At 40.2% G+C, this 22,509-nt stretch overlaps 1 protein-coding gene across 2 annotated transcripts in view; it reads right to left on the bottom strand.

The window, feature by feature from the left end:
- Nucleotides 1-3,711: 3,711 nt before the first annotated feature.
- Nucleotides 3,712-22,509, bottom strand: part of syt14a (synaptotagmin XIVa) — a 39,183-nt gene continuing 20,385 nt past the window's right edge. The window contains exons 4-8 of one of the 2 annotated variants that reach the window (XM_085391195.1): nucleotides 15,817-16,088; nucleotides 15,283-15,732; nucleotides 13,642-13,831; nucleotides 13,076-13,132; nucleotides 3,712-7,922 (exon numbers count right to left, since the gene is read on the bottom strand). In XM_085391195.1, coding sequence (XP_085247321.1) covers nucleotides 7,609-7,922; nucleotides 13,076-13,132; nucleotides 13,642-13,831; nucleotides 15,283-15,732; nucleotides 15,817-16,088 — 1,283 coding nt within the window. In that variant the 3' untranslated portion in view covers nucleotides 3,712-7,608. The remainder of the gene's footprint in view (nucleotides 7,923-13,075; nucleotides 13,133-13,641; nucleotides 13,832-15,282; nucleotides 15,733-15,816; nucleotides 16,089-22,509) is intronic. The other variant, XM_085391194.1, reaches the window with a different exon arrangement.

Raw genomic sequence — 22,509 nt, 5'->3', positions numbered from 1 at the left:
CAAGTTCCTTTTCTTAGTTCCTTCAATAAACAAATACGTCATTGAAAAATATTGTGAATTTAAAAAATATATATATGTATTTTTTTTGCATGGCTTTTGTTTTTCAGAGGATAAGGTAGAAGAAGATATTAGCTAATTATTGTGAAAGTTAGAGACTAGTTTCTAAACAATCATTACTTTCTTTATAAGTATATTGTATGTAGCATAAACATCCACCTTGGCCCCAATAATCCAGCATCCCTCAGGCTCAAATTTAAACCTGTTAATCAGTAGTTGAGAATAATTTGAATCCAAGTTGCAGACGGGTATTGCTTAATCTACTTAATATTTTCTTTATTAACCACTTTACATAATCCCCTGGTCTCTAAAAAGCGTGTACTTCGGCTTTTGACTGGAGCCATCAAATGTTGGTATTCTGCAGACACTCTGTAGGGCTGTTGTTGCTCGCTGGAGAAATGAAATCACCTCAGTGTTTGGATTATAGTTAATGAAGCCAAGTGCTGCAGCAGTGTGCGTGCCTTTTTGTAAGTTTAGATGCTTTCGTTTATATCTGCCTGAAGAACTACTTTCTCTTCTACTTACTAAAATCTCCTTCAGCTTCAGTTAAGTTTAACTAATGTCAGTAAATTAATGCCTCTTTTGTTTGTTTTGCAGGACTACTTATTGCTCAGCCATCCTGGCAGTTGCTTATTGTTTTTATTGGCTACACCATTGACTTCATTTACTTTCTCAAACGTCCACGTGCACTCTGGCTGTAATAATATAATTTCCGACAGCACCTGAAGGATTCTAACAGTTTTTTTTTTCAGACAGGTTGTGTGTTGGAAGATCTGCTCTGCAGGGATGTGACCGACAAAGAGAGGGGAGGGAGCAAACCCCTCTCATCTGTTATGCATTTCCCCTTTGATTCCACAGCAGCCACTGAATCTTATTTTCCAGTGTTTCTCCCTGAGAGCGCTTTGTTCTGCGTTCAGCTGTGGAACGTGTCGGGGAACACAGTTAATTGTGAAAACCTTGTATCTCTGATCTTGTTTTCTCTCTCTTTACCTTCTTTTCATATTTAGCTCAAACTACTGCTGGGTGTCAGGATCACACAAAGCAGAGGTGTCACTTCACCACAGCAAAGTCCCCGACAAGAGGGGGGGGAGGGCTGACAGCTTTAAAGTTGTCTGTCTGTGCAATAAAAATGAAGCTGGAATTAATTACACTCTTGTACAACAAGTGCAAACATATTTAGGTGTAGAGTAACAGATATCCACCTAAAGATGTGTTTGGTTTTTTTAACGTTCCATTTCTGTGCCATTTTTAGGATTTCTGCAACAGAGAGGTATTTAGATGTACACTCGGGTGTAGCTATGATATCTTTGCCTGTGGGGCAGAAATGTTCATCAAAAGATGCCACTGTACAAGTGAGCCCCTCTCCGCATGAGCTGCAGGCAGTCTGATTTCGAGAAACAACACCGCCACGCTTATTTTGAATTCATGCAAATTTCGGTGGTTTACATTTAACGGAGGAGAGTTAAAAGTTTATAAAGTAAGTGAAGTTCAAACATTGACAAAAAAAGGAAAAAAAAGAAACAGGATGCAATGGTTGCTCCACCTGTTGGTTATTTTGTGGAAATGCAATTTAAGGCAAATTTTAGGACATTGATTCAAATGCAACACACAATTCAATAAAAAAAAACCTCTTACATGATGATGTTTCTTTGTTTTTTTTTTTCTTTTTTAAACAATATTATCACATAGAAATTCTCTATCAGAAGTCAATTAATAAGACAGTTTACAAATCAAAGTCAGTCCAAAGTACAGGAGAAAAATACATTTACAGGTACGTTAAGACACTGTAACACAAGGTTGCTGAGTGAAAAACAGTAAGGCACCGATGCCTCTGTGGCATAGGTAGTTTCTAAAAAATAAAATAAAATCACAAATTAAAACCAGCCTTAAAAACCAGAAAATTCTTAAAATCTTGTAAATTAAACGAAAGCGTAAGAAACGATGCAGCAAACGTACAAGTCTGAACACGTAATTAGTGGAACACAGCCTGTGAAAGATTAACACATTCAGAGCTCGTCAAAGGGATGTTAAACAGGTTTCTGTCGTTTGGTACGGAAGCAAAAGAAGACCAGCAGAGTTTAAATGTGTACACTGCACTGAATTTAAATGTACAGAGATCTGTTTTTAATTTCCTGATTGGAAATTTTACTTCTGTTTTTGTAAACAGACCACATTAAACAGAAAATTCATATGTCAAAAGTTTGCTGTTGTACATCTTAACTTCTTCAAATGACCCTGAACTAACCTAAAACTTTAAATTCTGCATTTTAAAATGACTTTCAAGTATTTTCACTTGTTTCTAAAGCACTTCATGGTCTCACATGCTGGCAGCAGATGAAGTAGTTGGCCCTCGGGTCCTTGAGCAGCTGCTTGAGGACAAAAATGTTTGTTTCAGTTGATGAAATTAGTAGATTCTCTTTCCTAAAAACCCCCCCAAAATGCACTGCTCTATTGCAGAGGAGTCAAATTATTGCCCTCCAACAAGCAAGGAAAACAACTTTGGAGAAGCTGAAAGTACTAAAGCCGGGTTAAGAAATGTACAACACATTATTGAAATCTGGAAAGAAAAAAAAACTTGACTGATCATGATCACAATCACTTAAAAACTTGGTGAAATCAGATTCGACCACAGTCATCATAGATATGAAATTAAGAGAACTACACAGCTGTGTAGTCTTAAGAAAACCACTTATCTGTGTGGCTAATCAGAAAAATGGGCTGCACGTTGCTGGGATCATAAGGACTGGACTCTGGGGCAATGGTAAAAGGTCATGTGGTCCAGATTTACCTTGCTCTAGACTTATGGCTAACTAACGAGGGGTGATGAAGTCATGCGCCCATCATGCCTCGTACCTGCTGGGCAAGCCTTAGGTTCAGCAAATTGTACGTTTAAAAAAAATGAGGTTAGCTGACTTCCTGAATATACTGGTACATATATATGCTGATATACTCACAGCTTTAACATAGTGAATGACCAGGTTTTTCCATCAATGGATGTTTTTCTCCCCTGATGTCACGGGCATATTCAAAGACGACCATGGCCAGAGTCCAGATCTTAAGGCCACTGAGAATATTTGGGATTTCTGCCTCTCCCATTGTCAAACAAGATAATAGTGAGAAATGAATGCAGTTCTAGATGGAAAAAAATGCTGGATAAATTTATCAAAATGATCCCACGTCGAATGCTGTCATCAGAGCTAAAGGCAGTCCAGATTGTATGATGTTGTTCCTTTTGTGATAGTATTGCTTTCTGGTTTTTGCAAACTCTAAAAACACTTTAACAACATTTCTGAAGTATTACAACGTGAAAGCATTTTCATTTTTTCAAATCTATAAACGTAACAGTATCTAGAAGTCAAATGTTTTGGCCTTCTTTTGCTTCCGTATTTGGAGGGAACATGAATCATGGATCAAGTGTTACGGATAACATTTCCAGTTGGTTTTCAGGTACTAATTCTCTCCAGCATAATTATATTTTCAGAGAAGAGGATTTTTTTCCCAGCAGTGTTAATATTTTTCATCTGTTACTTTACTGATAATAATATTGTAATATTATTAACTATGGGGCCTGTGATCCCACTTTAATATATCCCTGCACGTCTTCTGTTGAATTCCACCCCCCCCCCCCCCCCCTTTTCTCCCCCCCACAGGTAATCAAATATCACACTATACAAATTCACTCAAAGGCTCCAGGCTGATCCCATAAAATAAAAACCTTTTGGATTCAGATTACAGGTGCATCTCTACACTTCCAAATGAGCTTTGGTCTTTCGCATTGTGTGTTTCACTGTTGTGCTGTAAAGGCTGTGCTTCTGTTTCAAGCTGTTAGAAAGCATCAAAGCTGAGAAGTCTTGACAGATTGCTTTGAGATAAACTCAGCCGGTCTCCATCACACCCCTCTCTGGTTTTAGAAAAGGGAACGTAAATAAGACCTGAGCTATAAGACGTGTGTTGCTTCCCCCACGTAAACAAACTGAATCATAAAGAGTAGCAATTCAAACAGTATTGCTCACGGAGTCGGTTAATATTTGATTCACTAATAACTGGCTTGACACATTTTCTTCTCCCGGCTGCTGATGCAAAAATAGATAAAACAGTTACTAATATAAAGCATATGTCAGACAATCAGGACTTGGCTTGTTTTCTTCTAATAACCAGTAATTGAAATCAGAAACGGTTACACCCAACAAGAAAATGCAACAACTCTACCTACATCACAGCCCCCTCCCACGCCCCCTTTACTGTACCTTCTCCAGTCAACACACACACACGCACACACACACTTGGTAAACACTGCACAAAGCTACCTTTCACCACAACCACAGGCACAGTAAAGAGTATATATATATATTTTTTTATCTGTATATGAAACGCAAAGATAAAGCGGCTGCAGCTAAAAAGCCCGTAGACAGTCTGCAGGGTTGTCGGTGCTCGCTGCCGTAATGAAATCGCCTCAAAAGTTTGAATTCCCTCCAGCGAGGCTGAGTGGTGCTGCACTGCGTGTGCTTTCTGTAAGTGTGGATGCAGGTCTGTGTGCTCTCAGGGTGTGTCTGTGTTTTGAACTCTTTAAGAAGTTGATGAACTGACTAAAAACCATAAGGCAAGGGCTTCTGTGTGGACACCCACAGCTCTCTTATAGCACCAGAGCAGGTTAGAAAAAGGTAACAAGTAGGATTTAGTCTCACCTGTTAGCTGTGATTTAATGAGCCGTTTATATTCAAAAAGGTGTCGGAAATTTCTTTAAAGAATCGTGACATTGCGTGTAACCTTCGAATGAAAAGTCATGTTCACAAAACCATCTAACTAACCTACATATAGCATATCCCAGTCAGTCAATGTGTCCTCCAACTGGTGTTTTCTATTAAATTCGACAATCTGAAACACTCATTTCTTCTCCATGATCACTATTGAATGTCATCTCGACACAAACCCTGGCAGTGATGTCAGGGCGTGTCTGACACCTTCTATTATTCTTCACATTTATTTATTCTACTTAAGCTTGAGATGCTTGAGAAGCTATGCTTGTAACTCAGTAGTGTCGGCAGAGAGGAATTCATTAAAGTGTAATAATTCTCACTCAATCTACAGCCATGAAAACGAAAGTATCAATTCTAAGGTTTTACTCATCAGGACAAAATAAATGTGGTCGGTAACAGAGGGGCGTACTAAAAACTGTTCATCTGACGATGTACTTTTAAGACCAGCTAAGTCCTAGATTATTTTTAACATTTTTTCCTGATACATAAAAACCTTAGAATTGACTTTGTTTTTCTTATGACTGCCTTATAACCTCCCACCACCCTGAATGAAACTGCACAGGTTACAATGCAGCGTGATGAAATAAACTTTGGTAAAGGACATTTAAAATTGAAAAAGTCCCTATATTCACTTTATAATTGTCCCATTTATGGGTACCCTGGACGGAGCATGTGGCATGCAGGTTTCTAAAATGATGTGATAGTGATTAAAGCTGCAGTCAGAAAAAAGGTGAACAAACAAAATAAGAAAATGAAAAGTCCTCTTCCTCTAGTGCTCCCTTCTCTGTTCTAAACATCCACTAAAATATAATTTCTGATTTAAGACATGAGCGTTACCAATCAGCTGGTCACGTCTGATAAAAAGACCTGCCAGTGCAAAGTCTCCGGTCACAGTCCAGATCTTCTAAAGCCTGAAGACAGAGGGAAGGTGAACTGTAGTAGGTTAAATGTCATTTTTTGGTCCAAAGAGAAAGAGTCAGTGCAGTTAGCATGACCAGTAATGGTAGCTCTGTGTATCCACACCTCCGACTCACACATCAGACATCTGGAGAAGTTCTATGGACTATGTAAAAGATGGACACCATAAAGGCGTTCATTGGTTTGGACTCAGTATTTTTGCTATACTAGGTTTTTGGACCCAGAATTAATGATATGTAGACAAAAGGGTGGAGTGAGAGATTTCTTGGATGGTTTGTACCACACAGCAAGCTCTTTTATGTGTTAGACAATTCTATTAGAGGTGCTACAAACAGCATAAACACAGTGGAGAGATCCAGTTCAGTGACTCCAATTAGTAGAGAATGGGCTTAGCTGATGGACCATAAACAGACTATAAACATTTTAATGATTTTAATGCTTTACATTGGGCATTTTAAAGTGGGAGTCTATGGGGACTGACTCACGTTTGGAACCAACCTCAAATGGTTTTTGCGCTTACACACTGGTGTCTCTTTTCTTCTTTTAGCTTTGGAAGTTCCTGTTTGCTGTTAGACCGGCCTTTTGCTTCTTTGTTTACAGGTCCTTATCCATGGCTCCTTATCTCTTCTAATTGCTTTATCTTTTTTGATTTACCATTAATGCATTCTGACTGAGTTAAATGTTTTGCTGTTGCTGTTTGGATTGTCACTCTTTGTTATATCCTAAACAAGCCAAGGCTTGCACTTTGAGGTACATGAACCTCATTCCCAATGTATGAACTAGGATTTTATGGAAGTTCCATGGTGACTAGTTTTACCTCCCCCATGAGTCCCTTTTTACTATTTATGACTGAATGGGTTCTCAGTCGTCTAATGGTAATCTAAAGTGTTTGAACTGAAGGCAGCTGCACTCGCTTTAGGTTCCTGAAGAGGTTTTACTTTTCATTCAGAAGATTGTTTTCAGTTCTAAAGACTGATTCGGAATGCTGTCTAGTGCGCCACCTAAGATCATGAGTTATGCTTACGTGAGTGGAGGCGTGAATCCAAAATCTGAACATTTGTATTTCACAGTCTCTTCTTCTTTAGGTGCAAATAACCCTTTCAGGTGAGAGGTGACGATGTCTTCAAAAACCTAAAAGGAGTCCAGCTGCCTTTGACTGAAGCACTTCAGATTGCTTGTAGTATTTTAAAGAAGTACAGGAACCTTCAGGTGGGAAGCTTTTTTCCTTTTTAATTATTTTACAGTCCCTATTTTACACCATTGTAGAACTGCCATTTTAAAATCTGCCAAACTTCTTGTGCTTTTGAAGTCGATGGGGATGACACAATGGTAATGTCCAGCCTCGTTTGACATTTCCAGGTAAGAAGTTGTCTCTAGCTAAATTTTAAGATAAGGATCTGCTAAGAGGTGGTCTGGAAAATATTTGTTAAAAAAATATAATTACAAAAATTAAAACCTTCTTTAGAAACTCCTACTTGTATTTATGCGGCTGGAGGTGTGGGTACATATGGCTACCAGGTGTAATTTGCTCAATGATCTTTAGCCCCAGCTAAACCGGCTCAGCAGACAAAAAGATGCCATCTACAAAAACTTAAAGGTCATTACACGGCAGTATATGGAAAATAGCATGTCTCATCATAAAACTAATTCATGACTGTTTAGCCAAACAGAGCCATGAAATCGCTTATGCCATGCCGAGCTGAGAAACTGAGTGCAGATGTGGTTGTGTTCCCGTCTCTTCATCACCACTGACGCTGGTTCATTGGACGGCATCGCACTCCCGCTTCCCAGTTGAACATTTCCATTTCCTGCCCATCTGAGACAAAGATGGCGGCGGCGCCGTGTAGCTATGCCCGCGCGCCATCTTGCTGTGCCATTAAGATTCCAGCAAGCTGTGCCAGCGGCAAACCTGCTGTCCTTTAGACTCTTTCATCTGAGTCCAGTGGGTGAGCTCCTCCTCTCCAGAGCTGTTGAGGCCCAGCGAAATCCAACCAATCATCTCCTTGCGCTTCATGCTGCGCTTGTTGTAGACGGATAGGATGAGCGTGACGTCCGAGAGCTGGAAAAGAGCTACCTGGAAGACAAACGTCTCTTTGTAGGTTGGGTTGGGCTGACCTCGACAGATGGAGGTCTTACACTTGGACATCTCATGGCCCATGGAGTTAAGTAAGGTCAGCTTAACATATGTATCTAGAGAGGAAGCAGGTGGAGGAGAGAGTTACAAGGGAAATGATATATCTTTATATATTTTTTTTAAACCGTGAGATTCTACAATAGCTTTGTAGTAGTAAAAAAAAGGAAAGAAAATAATTCAGGCACCAGACTTAAATAATAGACCCTTTGTGCAAAATCCTTATGTTTCTTCACCTTTCCTCTTAGTAATCAGCCATGACGACCTGCTGCAGCTGTTTCCTCTGCAGCAAAGAATGACACATTTTCTCCACAAAGCATTCACTTCTGTAATAATGTCACAGCGGATGATATATAAGAGCATGACCACATAGGATGCGTTTTTTCTCCTGATCAAACACAAAGCACAGCTGTGAGCGCAGGGAGCGTTACTTCAGTCTTGTTGCTATGCGACTACTGATGTCTAATCTGAAATGGGGGATAATGCTGAAGATGAAAACTGACTGGAGAAAGTTAGTCATACGTTTGCTTGTGTTTGAAAGGATTAGGAGCTCCTTCTGAAACGAACCATGTAGCCAAAATTAATTAATTCTGGTTACGTGGTTCATCACAAATTACCATGAAGAGCTGCTATTATTTGACATAATGACTTATGCTAAAACTTTAGAGCCCGAGGCAGTCCCAAGACATGCTTTGTCCAAAATGTGACTCACATATTGTGCAGGATATACAGGTCTGCTGACACTAAATGAGAATCTGGGTGAGAGGTGTCAGAAACATAAGGGAAATACAAGACATTCGAAAAAGCCTTGAATAAAATCTATGGAGGAACTGCGTAACAGAAAAGAACTGGGAAAAATAAGAAGGTTAAGTTGTTGCACTGAGTGTTTTTCATGATTTATGAATTGAACGCCACTGCTCAGTTCATGGAAACTCCATTTGTTTCATGCATGTCTAAAAATGTGATTACTGCTTCCATTTAAAAACATTTCTTGCCAGCATTAAAGTGTTAATATGACCAATACCTGTATCATGTTCAGAGGGAAATAAAGAAAAATATAGATTTTATTTAGATTTTTTGGGTGTCATGCATTTGCCCTTATGACTTTGGCAATAGACACTTACTGTAACCCAGATTCACACTGGATTTATTTTTCTTTCACTATGCAAAGAGGTCTTCTTCAGTTTTCCCGTTAAGGTCTATTTCTCTCAAGCAGACTCTTTTCTGTGTATGGGCACACGCGTTTTTCTTTCATCATGCCAGAAACTTGTTCAGAAAAGCTTGAACTGACGTTGTTGTTAATTATATATCTGTAGAAAATCATTTTTTAAAATGTGTTTAGTATTGTTTTTCCATAAATTCCCAACTCCAGTGTGTCCAGGGCAGACCCAGAATGGTGAAACACTTCACTGGGAGGTATTCTATTCAAATGCCAGAAGTACCTCAGCTGGGTCTCTCAGTCTGTAGGAGTTGTGGTTCCACTTTGAGCTCCTTCTGAATGGCTGAGCTACTCCCCTGGCGAGCCCAAACACTCATGGGAGGAACTTCATTTCACCGCTTTTTTCTGCAAACGTATTCTTTCGGGCACTGCTCACAGTGTTTGGCTGTGAAGGTAGGAGGGACTGGTACAACTCCAAACTCAAAAAAAGTTGTGTCACTGTGTAAAATGCAAATACATTCAGAATTTGCTTTTCTCATAATCCCATATTTCATCCACAATAAAACAGAGAAAAACAGGTCATATATTTAAATTAAAACATTTTACTTTTTGACTCATTTTGAATTGTTTTGGCAGCAACATGTCTCGAAAACGTTTGGAAAAGTAAGTGATATTACAAAGAAACAGCTGGAAGATCATTTTGCAAATAAGTTCATTCGCAACAGTCAGTAGCATAAAAAGAGCATCTTAGAGAAGCAGAGTTTCTCAGAGGTAAATACAGGCAGAGGTTCACCAGACTGTCTGCAAACTGTGGAAGAATTTCAGAATACGCAAAATTCAAAACTGTCAACATGTTATAATCTATAGTACCAAATATCAAATGAAAGAATTTGGAGAAACCTTTGTGTGCGAGGGACACGACCAAAAATCAGTATTGGATGCCCTTGAAAAAGGCATGATTGCTTAATGGAAATCAGTGCATGGGCTTAGGAACACTTCCACAAATCACTGTCTGTGAACACAGTTCACTGTGCCATCCACAAATGCAGGTTAAGGCTCTGGAAGCTGCAGCATTCTGACTACAGGGAAGAAGGAACATCCAGATTGTTATCAGCGCTGTTCAAAAGCCTGCATGCTTGATGCTATGGGGTGTATTAGTCCCTACGGACTTGGCTGCCTACAAATCTGATCGCATCTTTTTAAAGAGAGTTCTGCATCCATAACAACAGATCGGACACGGATGGGACAACCTTCCTCTCCCAGAAGCCCAGCAACTGGTGTCATGGGTTCCCACATGTTTACAGACTGGTGTTAAAATAACACAGTAGTAAACTTGATCTTGTCCCAACTTTTTTTAGTGCGTGTTGCTGCCATCAAGTATAAAATGTGCCAATATTTTCCTTAAAATAGTGAATTCTCTCTAAGTTTTGTTGTGAATAAAATAAGAGTTTATGAGACTTGCAAATTATTGCACTTTATTTTACACAGCTTCATTGAAATTTAGCTTGTAAATTGGCCGCTTCACCTTCACACTCGGCTCACTCTTCACCAGAGTGGCACATCGTCTGCATTGATGCATCAATCCTGCTAGCCTCCTGTTCCACTCCTCTCCAGCTCCTTATCAAGACCCAGAGGCAATTGAACGCGTCCACTTGAGGCGCAACTTGTTATCAAGACCCCGACGTCCTCTAACTCCTCCAAGTGGGGCAGCAATTCATTTCCAACCTGGAGTGGGCAGTCCACCCTTGTCTGGCTGAGAACTGTGGCCTTAAATTTGCAGGCGCCAGTTCTCATTGCTCAAGGAAGCTTGCACAACCAAATGATCTGCAAAAAACCCTACTGCCCCCTGCCGCTGCACTAGAAACTCTTTAAATAATCTAATTTTTAATAATCTGATGAATAAAAATGATAATTTCATTTGTTAGTATTTATTTTAATAGTTGCGTTATGCAACTAATGCAAGCATGTTGCCAGGTTTTCATGCATATAGGGGCTTTTAATGTGAAACAGAACAGAAAAAGCACTTGCTACTAGTACGACTGCTGGTGCATAATTCTAATATGTTATTATATGAAGCTTTCAGATGAGATATGAAAAAACATATTTAGCTCAAGACCCTAGCAATCAAAGACAGAACATAATATATCGAGTCGGGATTAAAGTATCTAAGAATTCTGAGCTTAGAAGCACGACTTGTACCGCTGATACTCGCAGTTTGCGACATTTTCCACCTTTTATTACCCCGCTGATCACATTCCAAAAAACAAAATCCCGATAAAGCTCATTCATTTAGCCCAGAAGAGGAAAAAGCAAAAAGGAAAAACACTGCCATTATCAAGTGATTTCAGCATTCACGCTTTCCTTATTCACTCCTCATTTCAATGCAGAAATCATGGCACAAACTGAAGCCATAAATCCAGCGGAAAGTAAGCGAGGCAAGACTGGCAATCACAATGGATCTTTGAGAGTGTTTTGCCCCTCGTCTACAGCCATACTCTGTAATAATGCTGTGTATTATGTTCCAGTCTAAGAGGGGTATAAGGAATGAATTGCTGAGGGTTTCATGCTGTCGAGTGCCAGCTGCCTTCCAACGCCTAGCTCACCGACTTCAATCACACATTCAGTTGCTCTCTTTGACATAAAAGCAGAGTGAAAAAAATAGCCTTGATTTCTTTTTTGACTGCTGCTGAATGGGCTCTGTAGAGCTGTGGATGTCATAAGTGGTCAGTAGCGGTGATGCATGGCTCTTTGGCATTGTTGCTGAATGAGAGGGGCTGCGGCTGATGATTAACTTGACTCGTCGGCTCGGTACTGTTTTGAAATGGCAGAAAAGAAGCTTTGAAATTGCTCCGCATCTTTCACCGTGCTCTTTCCACTTTGTAAGGACGCACAAAGTCAATCAAGGCCTTCGTGAGGATTTTGCACAAAGGTTTTTTTCAGTGTTGCCAGATGCGACTATTTTCCAAGTACAATTTGAAGACTATAAAGTATGTGGATATGCTATTCAAGAATGTACAAACAATATCAAAATCTGACAGCTAGTTATTAGTTAGAGACATTCACGAATACATGGAACATGGCAATTAATGGGAGGACAGTACAGTGTGGCTTTTAGATGAATATTTATGCAACTGTATTACAGAAGTCCTGTTTATGTTTCATATGCTGGAAGCAAAGCCGAAAAATGTAAAATGTGCAAAGCGTACTGTTCGAATTAGGCCAGCACTCAATGACAACATCTCCTTCTTGCTGGCTATCAGACACCAAGAAAACTAGACTGACATAGCATGAAAAAGGCTGAGTGAAAACACGAAGGACTTCCAGGCAACACAAGAAATGGGCAAAGGAGGCAGGAGGGGGTATCTCAGATGCATGCGTGATGTGATACGCATTCAGAAATACAGCAAGAAGACTTACAGTACAACAGCCGAGCATCTTCATGGATGAGAGTTAAAATGCAATAAGAGTCCTATGGTCCAAAGTTTACATGAATTTAAAGAAAGTCATATTTCAGGTTTTATGGGAAAAGCTTATCTTATCAAAACTGCTTCCAAGTGAGAATTTAGTTACATTTTTTCAACTTATTTGGGATGGGTGCAAAGAGCTTGGGCTCCCAATATTGCATAAACAGTTGCTGTTATATGTAATTTACATTTTTATAGCAACAATTGTTTCATAATGTAAAACCTATAAATTACAGAGAGACAAAGTTAATCACAATTATCATGTGATCCAGTAAGAGTAAGCACTTGGCAACGGTGGGAGCGAAGAACTCCCTTTTATGAGGAAGACATGAGGAAAACCAAGCTCAGGAAGCGGCAGCCATCTGATGCAACCGACTGGGGGATGAGGCGACATTGAGTCAATCCAACATACTACAGCATCAAATTAGATATATATTAATGATAGAAGCCAGTTAAATTAGTGTGTCTCCAATCAACAGTCATTCCATTTACTTACATCTATTTGCATCCATGAAGATGTATTTAAAAAAAAAAAAAAGGATGTGAAATTAACACTGATGACACTTTACAGGGAAGAACAGAAACTCACCTCTGATAATATAAACCTGTCCACCTATCAAGTGTTTTAGACAACAGAACAGTCCATCTGACAACAAGGGTTGGACAGCAGTAAGAAAAACAGCGGACCAAGATGTCAAAAAGGTAGTAGGGTGAGAGAGTTTCAGGTGCAGACATAACAGAAGATGCAAGGAAAGAGAAACAGGGTCAGAAGGCCAACAACAACAACATTTGCACAAAGTTCAACAAGAGGCAGTTTTTGTTTGAACTTGCTGCTCAGATCCCTGGAAGCTGACTGAGGAGGCTGACCGGGAAATGAGGGAAACCAGAGGAAAACTGAAAAGCAGGTGGTGGCCGAGATAGAGTACACTATCTCTGATTCGGAGAAGTTATACGCTGTGCATAGTCCCTCTCTGACTGAACGTAAGGAAGCGCATAGTATGTAAAATATATAGACTATGACTACAGATGTTTACAGGAGATACAAACTCCTATGCACAGGCTCAACTTGTCCTCTTCCGCTCTAGCATTTGAAACATTAAAAGTGTTTTCCTGCTCTTTCTCGAACTGGACAACAAAACGTTTTAGGGTACTTACTGGGTGGTTTGTTAGCAGCCAGGTTTTTGAAGTGGATGCCTTTGATGACTTCCACAGAGAGACGTCCTGTTGTGGCGTTGTAAACCAGGCCCACGAGGATCTCCGGTGTGGAAGCCTGACTGACTGACTGGAATGACGAGGCGCTTTCACTGCATGTCATATCTGAGAGGCTGACCTGGGATTCGCCACCCTGAAAGAGTTGGCATACATTCAGAACATTCTTAATATCAGTTTTTAATTGTTAAGGATTTTCCAAAACACAAATGAATTACAATTCAAACAGCAGTTCACTACACCCTCCCTTTACTGCTCTGTCCCAACAGGACGTCAAACTCCTTACTTGGTCATTGTACTGAATTTTTCGCATTCATCGATCACGTCAAGTAATCACTCTCAGACAGACGGGTGAGGTACGCAAATAACTGCCATCTACTTTATAAACACAGACAGATTGCTAGCATGTTTCAATCAATCTCAGTCTGTCTGTGCCAATGAGCGCAACTCATCTGTAATCCAACACAGTTGTATTCTGGTTATATTCCTGAATAAAGGCAAAGCTGCCGAATACCTTAATGCCTATTTGATTTTGCAAATCACCGTCATGCAGTTACAATGTATCCAGTTTTCCGGTTTCAAATCTACGAGGTTCTGGCTTTGACTTCTTTTAATACACTACATACATGATGTATTTACTATCACAGAGTGTTGGTTTAGGCAAAATAGTGTCGTATAGTACACGCTAAATAATGCTAGCCACTATAACTTGGATATAAAATATGGTGGTAGCCAGAGTGGGATTAATGATCTGTTACTGAAATCACACTCAGTGGATAACGGCTTAACCAGGATAATCCTACTTTTGAACACTAATAATAGTAACATTTACAAAATAAACTTTGCATTTGATTCATTATTACCTCAAACTGTTGACTGAGCTCTTAAAGTCATCAGAGAGTGAGGATGCTGGACTAGGCCAGAAGCTGGCCATGGAGAAGAACCGTGAGGAAAATAAATCAGATTCAGGGAAGATTTTAATATGATATCTCCAAACAGATAGCTAACCCGCTAAAAAAGGAGCCTGTATTAGGCTGGGCAAGCTAACATTTGAAGGTTACGTAATGCACATCTTTTCTTTATACTTAAGGACTTGTGTTTTTGGATAGGCTAAAAATACTCTTTACATTTTTAGTTATCTTATGTTCAGTGAATTAAGCACTGAATGTTGCTGTATTGGGTTAATTCAGCACCTGGATATCTACATAAATAAAAAATATTGTTACTAAAGGGAAAGAAAACTAATATCTGACAGATTCAATGCAGGATAAATAGGTGCCTTTTAAGGCTGCCTTTCTTCTTTGTAGCCTTTGAAATAAAGTGAGCGAAAGGAAAAAAAATAAGTAAACTGATTATTGTTTATTCCCTAAGATGAAATGGAGGCAGTGTCGCACTACCATCTACTCCTGAGAAGCATTAAAAGCCAACAAGCAAACAAAACAGGCAGTTCAGTAAGAATGATCTGCAAAATGTGATCTCACTCTGAAAATGTTATCCAGTTGGATGAAAGATCAATCAACAAAGAGAAGTAATTAGTGAGGTGATGAGTGGCAGCTTGAAAGCCAACACCTGCTTTGATCATCTTACCGGGAGTGCACAGCATGGGTCTAATGTGACCGGCACCGACATTTTGCCCTGAAGGTTGAGCTTGGTGAGGTAGAACACCTTTTCCCCGAGCACCTTCTCCTTCTTCATTCGTCGCATGCTGTAAAGGCGAAATCTGATAGCATAATTGCTGATCATCTCTGACTCCACATGGCTGAAGCGGAAGGTCTCCGTGAAGATGGGGCACGGGCCTCTCTGGATCCCCGTCTTCGCCCTCTGTTTCTTGGTGGGCAGAAGCACCAGATGAACCTGCCAGGAGATGTTACCGGTGCGCTTGTAGCTGGGAAGGTCGGTTACTGCCATGATGGTTACAGACAGCTGCTGCTCCTCTGAGTTGTAGTCAAACACGATGTCGAGGGTCCCGTATTTTGCAACAGGATCTGGTTCATAACCTTTCGGTAGCTGGGCTGCTGATCCACGGGCTGACATATCCTACGGAAACCAATGAAATGTTCAGTGTTCAAAATAACACCTCAATCTAAAGTATCACTCTGATATTGCATGACTGGTATTTACCTCTGGGCTGAGGACAGCTGTACTGTCACTGGGCACGTCCTCCTCATAGCCCTTGTTGAGGTAACTCTCAGTCTCGGGGCCGTCGCTGCCCTCACTGGGACACTTGCCAAAAGAGAGGTGGGGGCTACCGCTGGTGTGGGACAGATCACACTTGGCATCACCCAGATCTGACAGCGTGCAGGACATCCTCGGAGAGCCATTCTCATCCTGATAGGGCGGTGGCTGAAGCTCATCCAGTGGCGGCGTCCGTCTCATCCTCTGGATGCAGTTGACTGGTTGGGAGGATATAAATAGATAAAATAACAAAATACAGACACATCATAACACATCGTTTAATAGGAACCATTAAAGAAAGTAATTTGGTTGCACACATTTACAGCTTCATCAGTGCTTCACTGTAGCAGCAGGTGGTGATATTCTGTATTCTCATCATCATCAACAAACATCATAGCATCAAAAGACCAAAACGGTCTTAATGCCTTCCAACATACCCAGCTTGTCAATCCAATTAAAAGCACTACATCCATAAAACAGGGTAAACACATATCTATTCTTTTTTTCTTTTTTAAGCAAAAACGTAACAGACGGGGGTTGAATGGTTTTCAAACTGGAGGAAAATCGTGCATTTCTTAAAGACTATTTTCAGCCTCTGATTTGGCGAATGTGAGCATTACAGCAGAGTAAATAAATAAATGGAGCTCTGTGGCACCGAAAACAAAGAACACTGTGCAAAGCTACAGAAACACAGGCAATTATTTTCAATTTTGAAGGTTTTGATCTTATTATTTATTTGTAAACAATGAGAGAAATGTAAAACTTTAACAGAGTTTAAGTAACTTCAAGGACCAAAAGTATTTAAATTTTTACAACAGGTTGGGTATGTAGCCCATTTAGTACATATGGTAGTGGAACACCAACTACAGCATGTATTCAAAATCAATCCTACAGACTTAAAAAAGACACAGATCTTGGCATTGCACGATGGATTATGTTTGCAAAGTTTCATCTGAAGAAACCACAAGACCTCTCGAGAAATGCCCTTCGGACAGATGAGAGGTGATTGGCCACACTGTACAGCATCACATTTGGAGAAAATTAAACACCAACTGTCAGCACCAAGGTGGAGGCGTGATGATTTGGGCTTGTCTTGCAGCCATGGGAGCTGGGCAATTTGCAGTCACTGAGTTGACCATGAAACAAAGTATTCTAGAGTCAAATGTGAGGCCGTCTGTCTGACAGCTAAAGCTTGGCCCAAACTGGGTCATTCGACAGCACGAGGACCCCAGGATCCCAGGCACAGCAGCAAATCACCTTGATGTCTTTCTTTTTAAGAATGGCTGAAAAAGAAAGAAATCAAGGTGTTGCAATGGCCCAGTCACAGTCCAGACCTCAGCTCAATTAAAATGCTGTGGAAGGAAAGCAAACGACAATGAACTGAAGAAGAGTGGGTTAAACTTTCTCCACAGTGTTGTGAGAGAAAACAACGACTTCAGTTAAAGGTGGGACAACAAACTACTGAGTCACGTGGTGTACTTAGATTTACACGTGACATCTTTGTACATCTTATTAAAGATTAACAGATAATAAATTAATTGTAACAATACCAGGTGAGTCTTAATGTTTAATCTTCAATTCTAACTCTATCAGTATTATTTCGATCTGTAAATTTGTCATTATTATGATTTTGTTTAAAAATTTTCAGACTTCTTTTTCAGCCTCACAAACAGATCTGATGCAGCTGCCCTCGTGAGTATAATAGCTCTGCGAGAGGAATCTTTTGAATGCACAGTCTAAATAAAACATCAGATACACACCATTAAAAGGACTGAACTGAATACTTCTTAATCTGCCACACATTTTATGCCTCTCACCTTTCTAAATGATTCAGTTGCCTGGAAGGCAAAGAGTGAGGCTGTGCTGAACATTTCTGTGGCACTTACAAAGAAGCCTGAATAGTGTTGTCAGCTGCATTCTCAAACCTGACTCCTTTGTCCAATTTGGATTCACAATAACTGAGCAGCCAATGCTAATACTCCCAGAGGGACGCTGGTGAGGAATGAATGCTTTAAACCCAGCCTGTTGCAGAAAAAAATAAGGGGGCAGAGAGAGAGAGAAAAGAAAACAAAAGATGAAGAAGAACATAACTTGAAAAGAACGATCTCTTCTTTCCTCTAACTTTTGGAAAAAGCCAACACTGTCATGACGTAATCCACTCCAACACAATGTTCCAGCTTTCTCCCAAGTTCCTGAAACTTTCACTCTTAATAATGTCGGTGAGACACCAGCTCAAAGTGGCACATATCAGTGGCAGGATAGAGGCAAAGGAGTCTTAACTAAGTGTCATGGAGGGCTTGATAAAAGGAGCAAATCCATTTTGAGCAGCTTTTTCCCGCTGAGCCGGGGGCGGTTGATTTGATAGAAGCTGCCGTGTAAAAGCACTACTCTTTTCTCCAGCCCGCTAATTGGGACGGTTACCATTCTTCCCCTCGTCTCACCCACCCTTTCATCCCTTCTCTGCTGGCGTTCGCCTTGTTTTGCCTTCTTGTACCTCTTCAAGTGGGAAAACAGTTTGTGAATCTCGCCTGTGAGAAGCAGGTAAAAATATCTCAGATGAAAAAATGAGAGATGCTGCATTCGGTTGTCCTTTTCCCAACTGTAAGCAGGAGGAAACACACCTGACCTCCTGATACCTTTCTAAAAGTTTTAAAAGGAGTTAAGCAAAAATATCAGCGTCGGATAATGTAGAAGGCTAAGTGTAAAGAAAACAGAAGTGCCATCACCCCAATTCAAACAAAGCAGGTGAAAGAAGCAGATAGATTTACTATATTACCAATAAATACATAAAACTGATATTTATTCTCCCTGTGAGAAACCAGTTGTGTCAGTGTTAAAGCCACTTTCTGCATGGTGTAAATGCAAACAAGCTACTACTTTATCATTAGTTTTTTCCCAGAAACACACTGAGAAGAGCTGCACCACATTCCAGCACTGACCTCACCAACTTGAGACAATGCTTTCAGTTCCAGACGTGCCCCAGAAGTGACCGTCTGCTCCGTATCTCTTAAAATAGTGGATAATCTACTCATTCATTCATTTATTTATTTAACTGGAAGCTGTTTAAAGCTGCACAGGGCAGATGAGGAGACAGGAAGTCAGAGACATCAGGAACCGAATGGAAAATTCAGTCAATTTTCAAAATAAAAGACCTCATACAGACTAAAGTCTCTGATTCTAAAACACTCGATGGAAGAACAAAACAAGGACACCCAGTATGAGTGCATGACTCGAGTTACATTAACAGTTGCACACCCTATTGTAGACCTTTTGTTAGGTTTTGTATTGTTGATTGTCATTTATGCTTAGAAATATTTAACCATATATGCTTAGAGGTGTATAATCAATTGTGTAGTGATAGGATGTGTGATCTTTAGCAGGCTGCAAAGGCTTGGTGTGCATTGCGCACCTACATCCTGGGAACATGGGAAGAGGTCGTACCTTGTTTTATTGTTTTATGGTAGGATAAACGTGGCTATATCTGTTTTAGGCTAAGTGCCTTTTGTTTAGATGAACTGTTGGACTTCCAGACCAGCAGGTTTAGGGAAGTCATTTATGGGGTCACACTCTGACCCCCCCCCCACACACACACACACACACACACACACACACACACACACACACACACACACACACACAGGCAAGGTACTCTTTGTTTGTATGTAGACGTCGTATGTTAATGAACCTATGCATATTCATGTAACCTCAATAAAAGAGCAGTGTTACGGGGGAGCGGACGAGAGCAACTGGGGTCAAGCGAAGGAACGGCGTTTGTCCGGTTCTCTCCCGTGCACGAGAAACATGAAGAACTTTGCCTACTTCGTGTCTTGCTTGCGGTGTAATTATATTGTCTTCAACGTTCCAGCGAATAGGTTCAAGCTACAAACCTATCACCTTTTTACCCCCAACTTTATAGATCCTTAAAAACATATAAAATATGCTTGAAGATGTGGCTCTGTGGAACAGTGGACTGAACCCAGCTGCAATGTATTCCAGTTCTTGTGTGAAAGCTATATTTGAAAAAAATAATTAATTTATTCATTAAAGAATCTCTGAAACACAGCCGGGATCTATTTTTCTGGCTTAGCATGGTGGTAGAAACTAAATCTTAATCCTGAAGACAATGTACAGGATTGGAACTACTTGCTGGAACTACATTTCACTCAAGAAATAATCCCTTAAAAATTGTGCAGAGTATAGACTATGACGACTGAATGCCCTCCTCCCAGTTTCAATCCCCATTTATTCTCTGTCTACAATATTCTTTGTAAAACATGTGCTCAGAGGTGTGGATACTAAAAATGGCTTCCTTTTGCTTCTGAGTTGCAGCATATGAATAAAGCTATCGTGATCTCACTTACACCTCACCGATTTTCATGTGAGAAAAGTGCTAAATGTGCAGGTTTGAGTGCGAGATGAACAAAATTTGGCTGAGAAACATTCTCTCACTTTTGTTAGTTAATGCTTCAGAAAATGTTTTTTTGCTCTTATTGAGCTGGTTGGGTAACCATTCAGAAGTAAACAAGGTCTTTAAAAATGTGGCCGACTTCCAACATGGCACCAGTCATCGCTGCACCCTCATTCACAAGTGAATTTTGTTCTATGTGAAAAACTAATTTGCTTCTTTCCAAGGTTTATGTTGGATTTTTAAAACCACTTTCATTCAAACTGAATCAAATCATGAACTCTGGATTAATTAATTGAGCTTTCTGGTCAGAGGTAGGCCAATCAGCTCTGAGTAAAGTGCATGAAATAAAGCCACAATCAATGAAACCTCATCCCCAACCTCCTGTAGCAGATGGCTGCTGTTTCTGAGCCTGGTTCTGCCGAAGGTTTCTTTCCTGTAAAAAGTGAGTTTTTCTTTCCCACTGTCACCAAGTCATCGGGGGTTGTTTGATCTTTGAGTTTTCTCTGTGTCATTAGAGTGTTTTACCTTACAAAATAAAGTGTGATTTGGTGATATATAATTAAAATTGAACTGAAACCATAGCAACAGGTAAATTAACAGAAATGTGAGTGTCTACCATATTTCTCTTAAAAGAAAATAATAACAAAAGAAAAAAAGAAGAGTTTTTTTTACATAACAGAACAGTTTACATTTAATCTTTAAATCTAATCATTATTATTTTTATAATAACTGTTTTTTTTTTCACTAATTATTATAATTATTGCCAAGAGCAAAGTACAGGTGACAAGACAAAATAAAAATATGGATACAGTGACAACACAGTTTATTTATGGACCTACTCATAATCATATACAGCAAATGATTTGGAGGGTCCATTGACCATAAGCTGAAATCCTACTATCCACATGAGTGAGAAAACCATCAAAAAGCACTGGTACATGCTGTGCAACACGGTTCTCAAAGTGGCCATTAGAGCAGGGGCTTACTTCAGAGAAGGGAAACCTTAGATCATTTTTCTGCTTTCTGCTTACTTCCTATTTTTGGAGTCTGAGTGAAGCCACCGGGGCACCCAAACTCTGATTCTGCAGCTCTGGCACAGTCCTCCTCATGTTTTATACATATGTCCTGAGGATGAAGCTCTTCATACTCAGACAAACACAACAGCGGTAGCTGTGGGTGTGGAGAGGAAGCTTTTATGGCTGTTTGCTTGAAAAAATAATGAAATGCGTGTCCTTTAGCGCTCGTGGAAAATCATGGAAACGATTCACCTATTTATCTAATGAAACTTTCCATATTGCAGAGAAAGCCTGAACCGATGTCAGCCATGGCACGAGGCCGCTGCTTTGATATTGCTGGTCCACGATGGCTTGGTGGGAGAGAAAACCACAGCCATCAAAGCCTTACCACAGGGAGGAAAATAATGATCCTCCAGTACTTTCAACCGAAGTGCAGCCACGGACGGACAGAGTTTTTACCTCCTCTTTGGTTATAGTCGAGCAACTATAAGTAAGCTGATTATGATCTGATGAACCAAAAACTTTACAGAAGGCACACAAACAACTGCTTTGCCTTGAATTTGTTTTCTTGGCAGCCAAGAAATACATCATCTGCCAGTTATCTGGATAATCCTTGAAACCTTTAAGGGTATTAGAATCATGAGGAAAAAAATCAAAACAAGACCTTGCGTAGCTAACATGTTGTCATAAATAAACCGAGTAAATTTCAAATTATTGCTGGCAGGCTCTTGTGACTCAAATCCCTGCTTCTCTCTCACGCACAAAGAACACTCACTACGTGACGTTCCTGCAACAGGCAAGTAGTCAGTGATGGATTTGTGCAAGAAAACAAACATGACTTCAAACCAAAGTAAACAGCTCAGTCAATATATACTCACCAGCCACTTTATTAGGTACACATGTCGAACTGCTCGTTAATACAAATATTGGCCAATCACATGGCAGCTACTGTTTGCACTGATCTAGACATGGTCACAATGACATCATGAACTGAGCAAACTAAGCATCCGATTGTCTGTGTGTGTGTGTGTGTGTGTGTGTGTGGGGGGGGGGGGGGGGGGGGGGGGGGGGGGGTGAATGTGACATTGTTATTGGTGCCACGTAGGCAGAAACAGCTGACTTACTGCTGATCCTACACAAGCACCTCTGACGTTCACAGGCGATGTTCCTGAGAAGTTCCTTATTATACCTCTGCATGAGGTATAATCAGAATCA

Source organism: Rhamphochromis longiceps, linkage group LG19, assembly GCF_057381845.1.
Source record: "Rhamphochromis longiceps isolate RC_006_pf linkage group LG19, R_longiceps_female_GT1.1, whole genome shotgun sequence".
Lineage (NCBI taxonomy): Eukaryota > Metazoa > Chordata > Actinopteri > Cichliformes > Cichlidae > Rhamphochromis > Rhamphochromis longiceps.
This window is presented reverse-complemented; position numbering and strand designations above follow the sequence as displayed.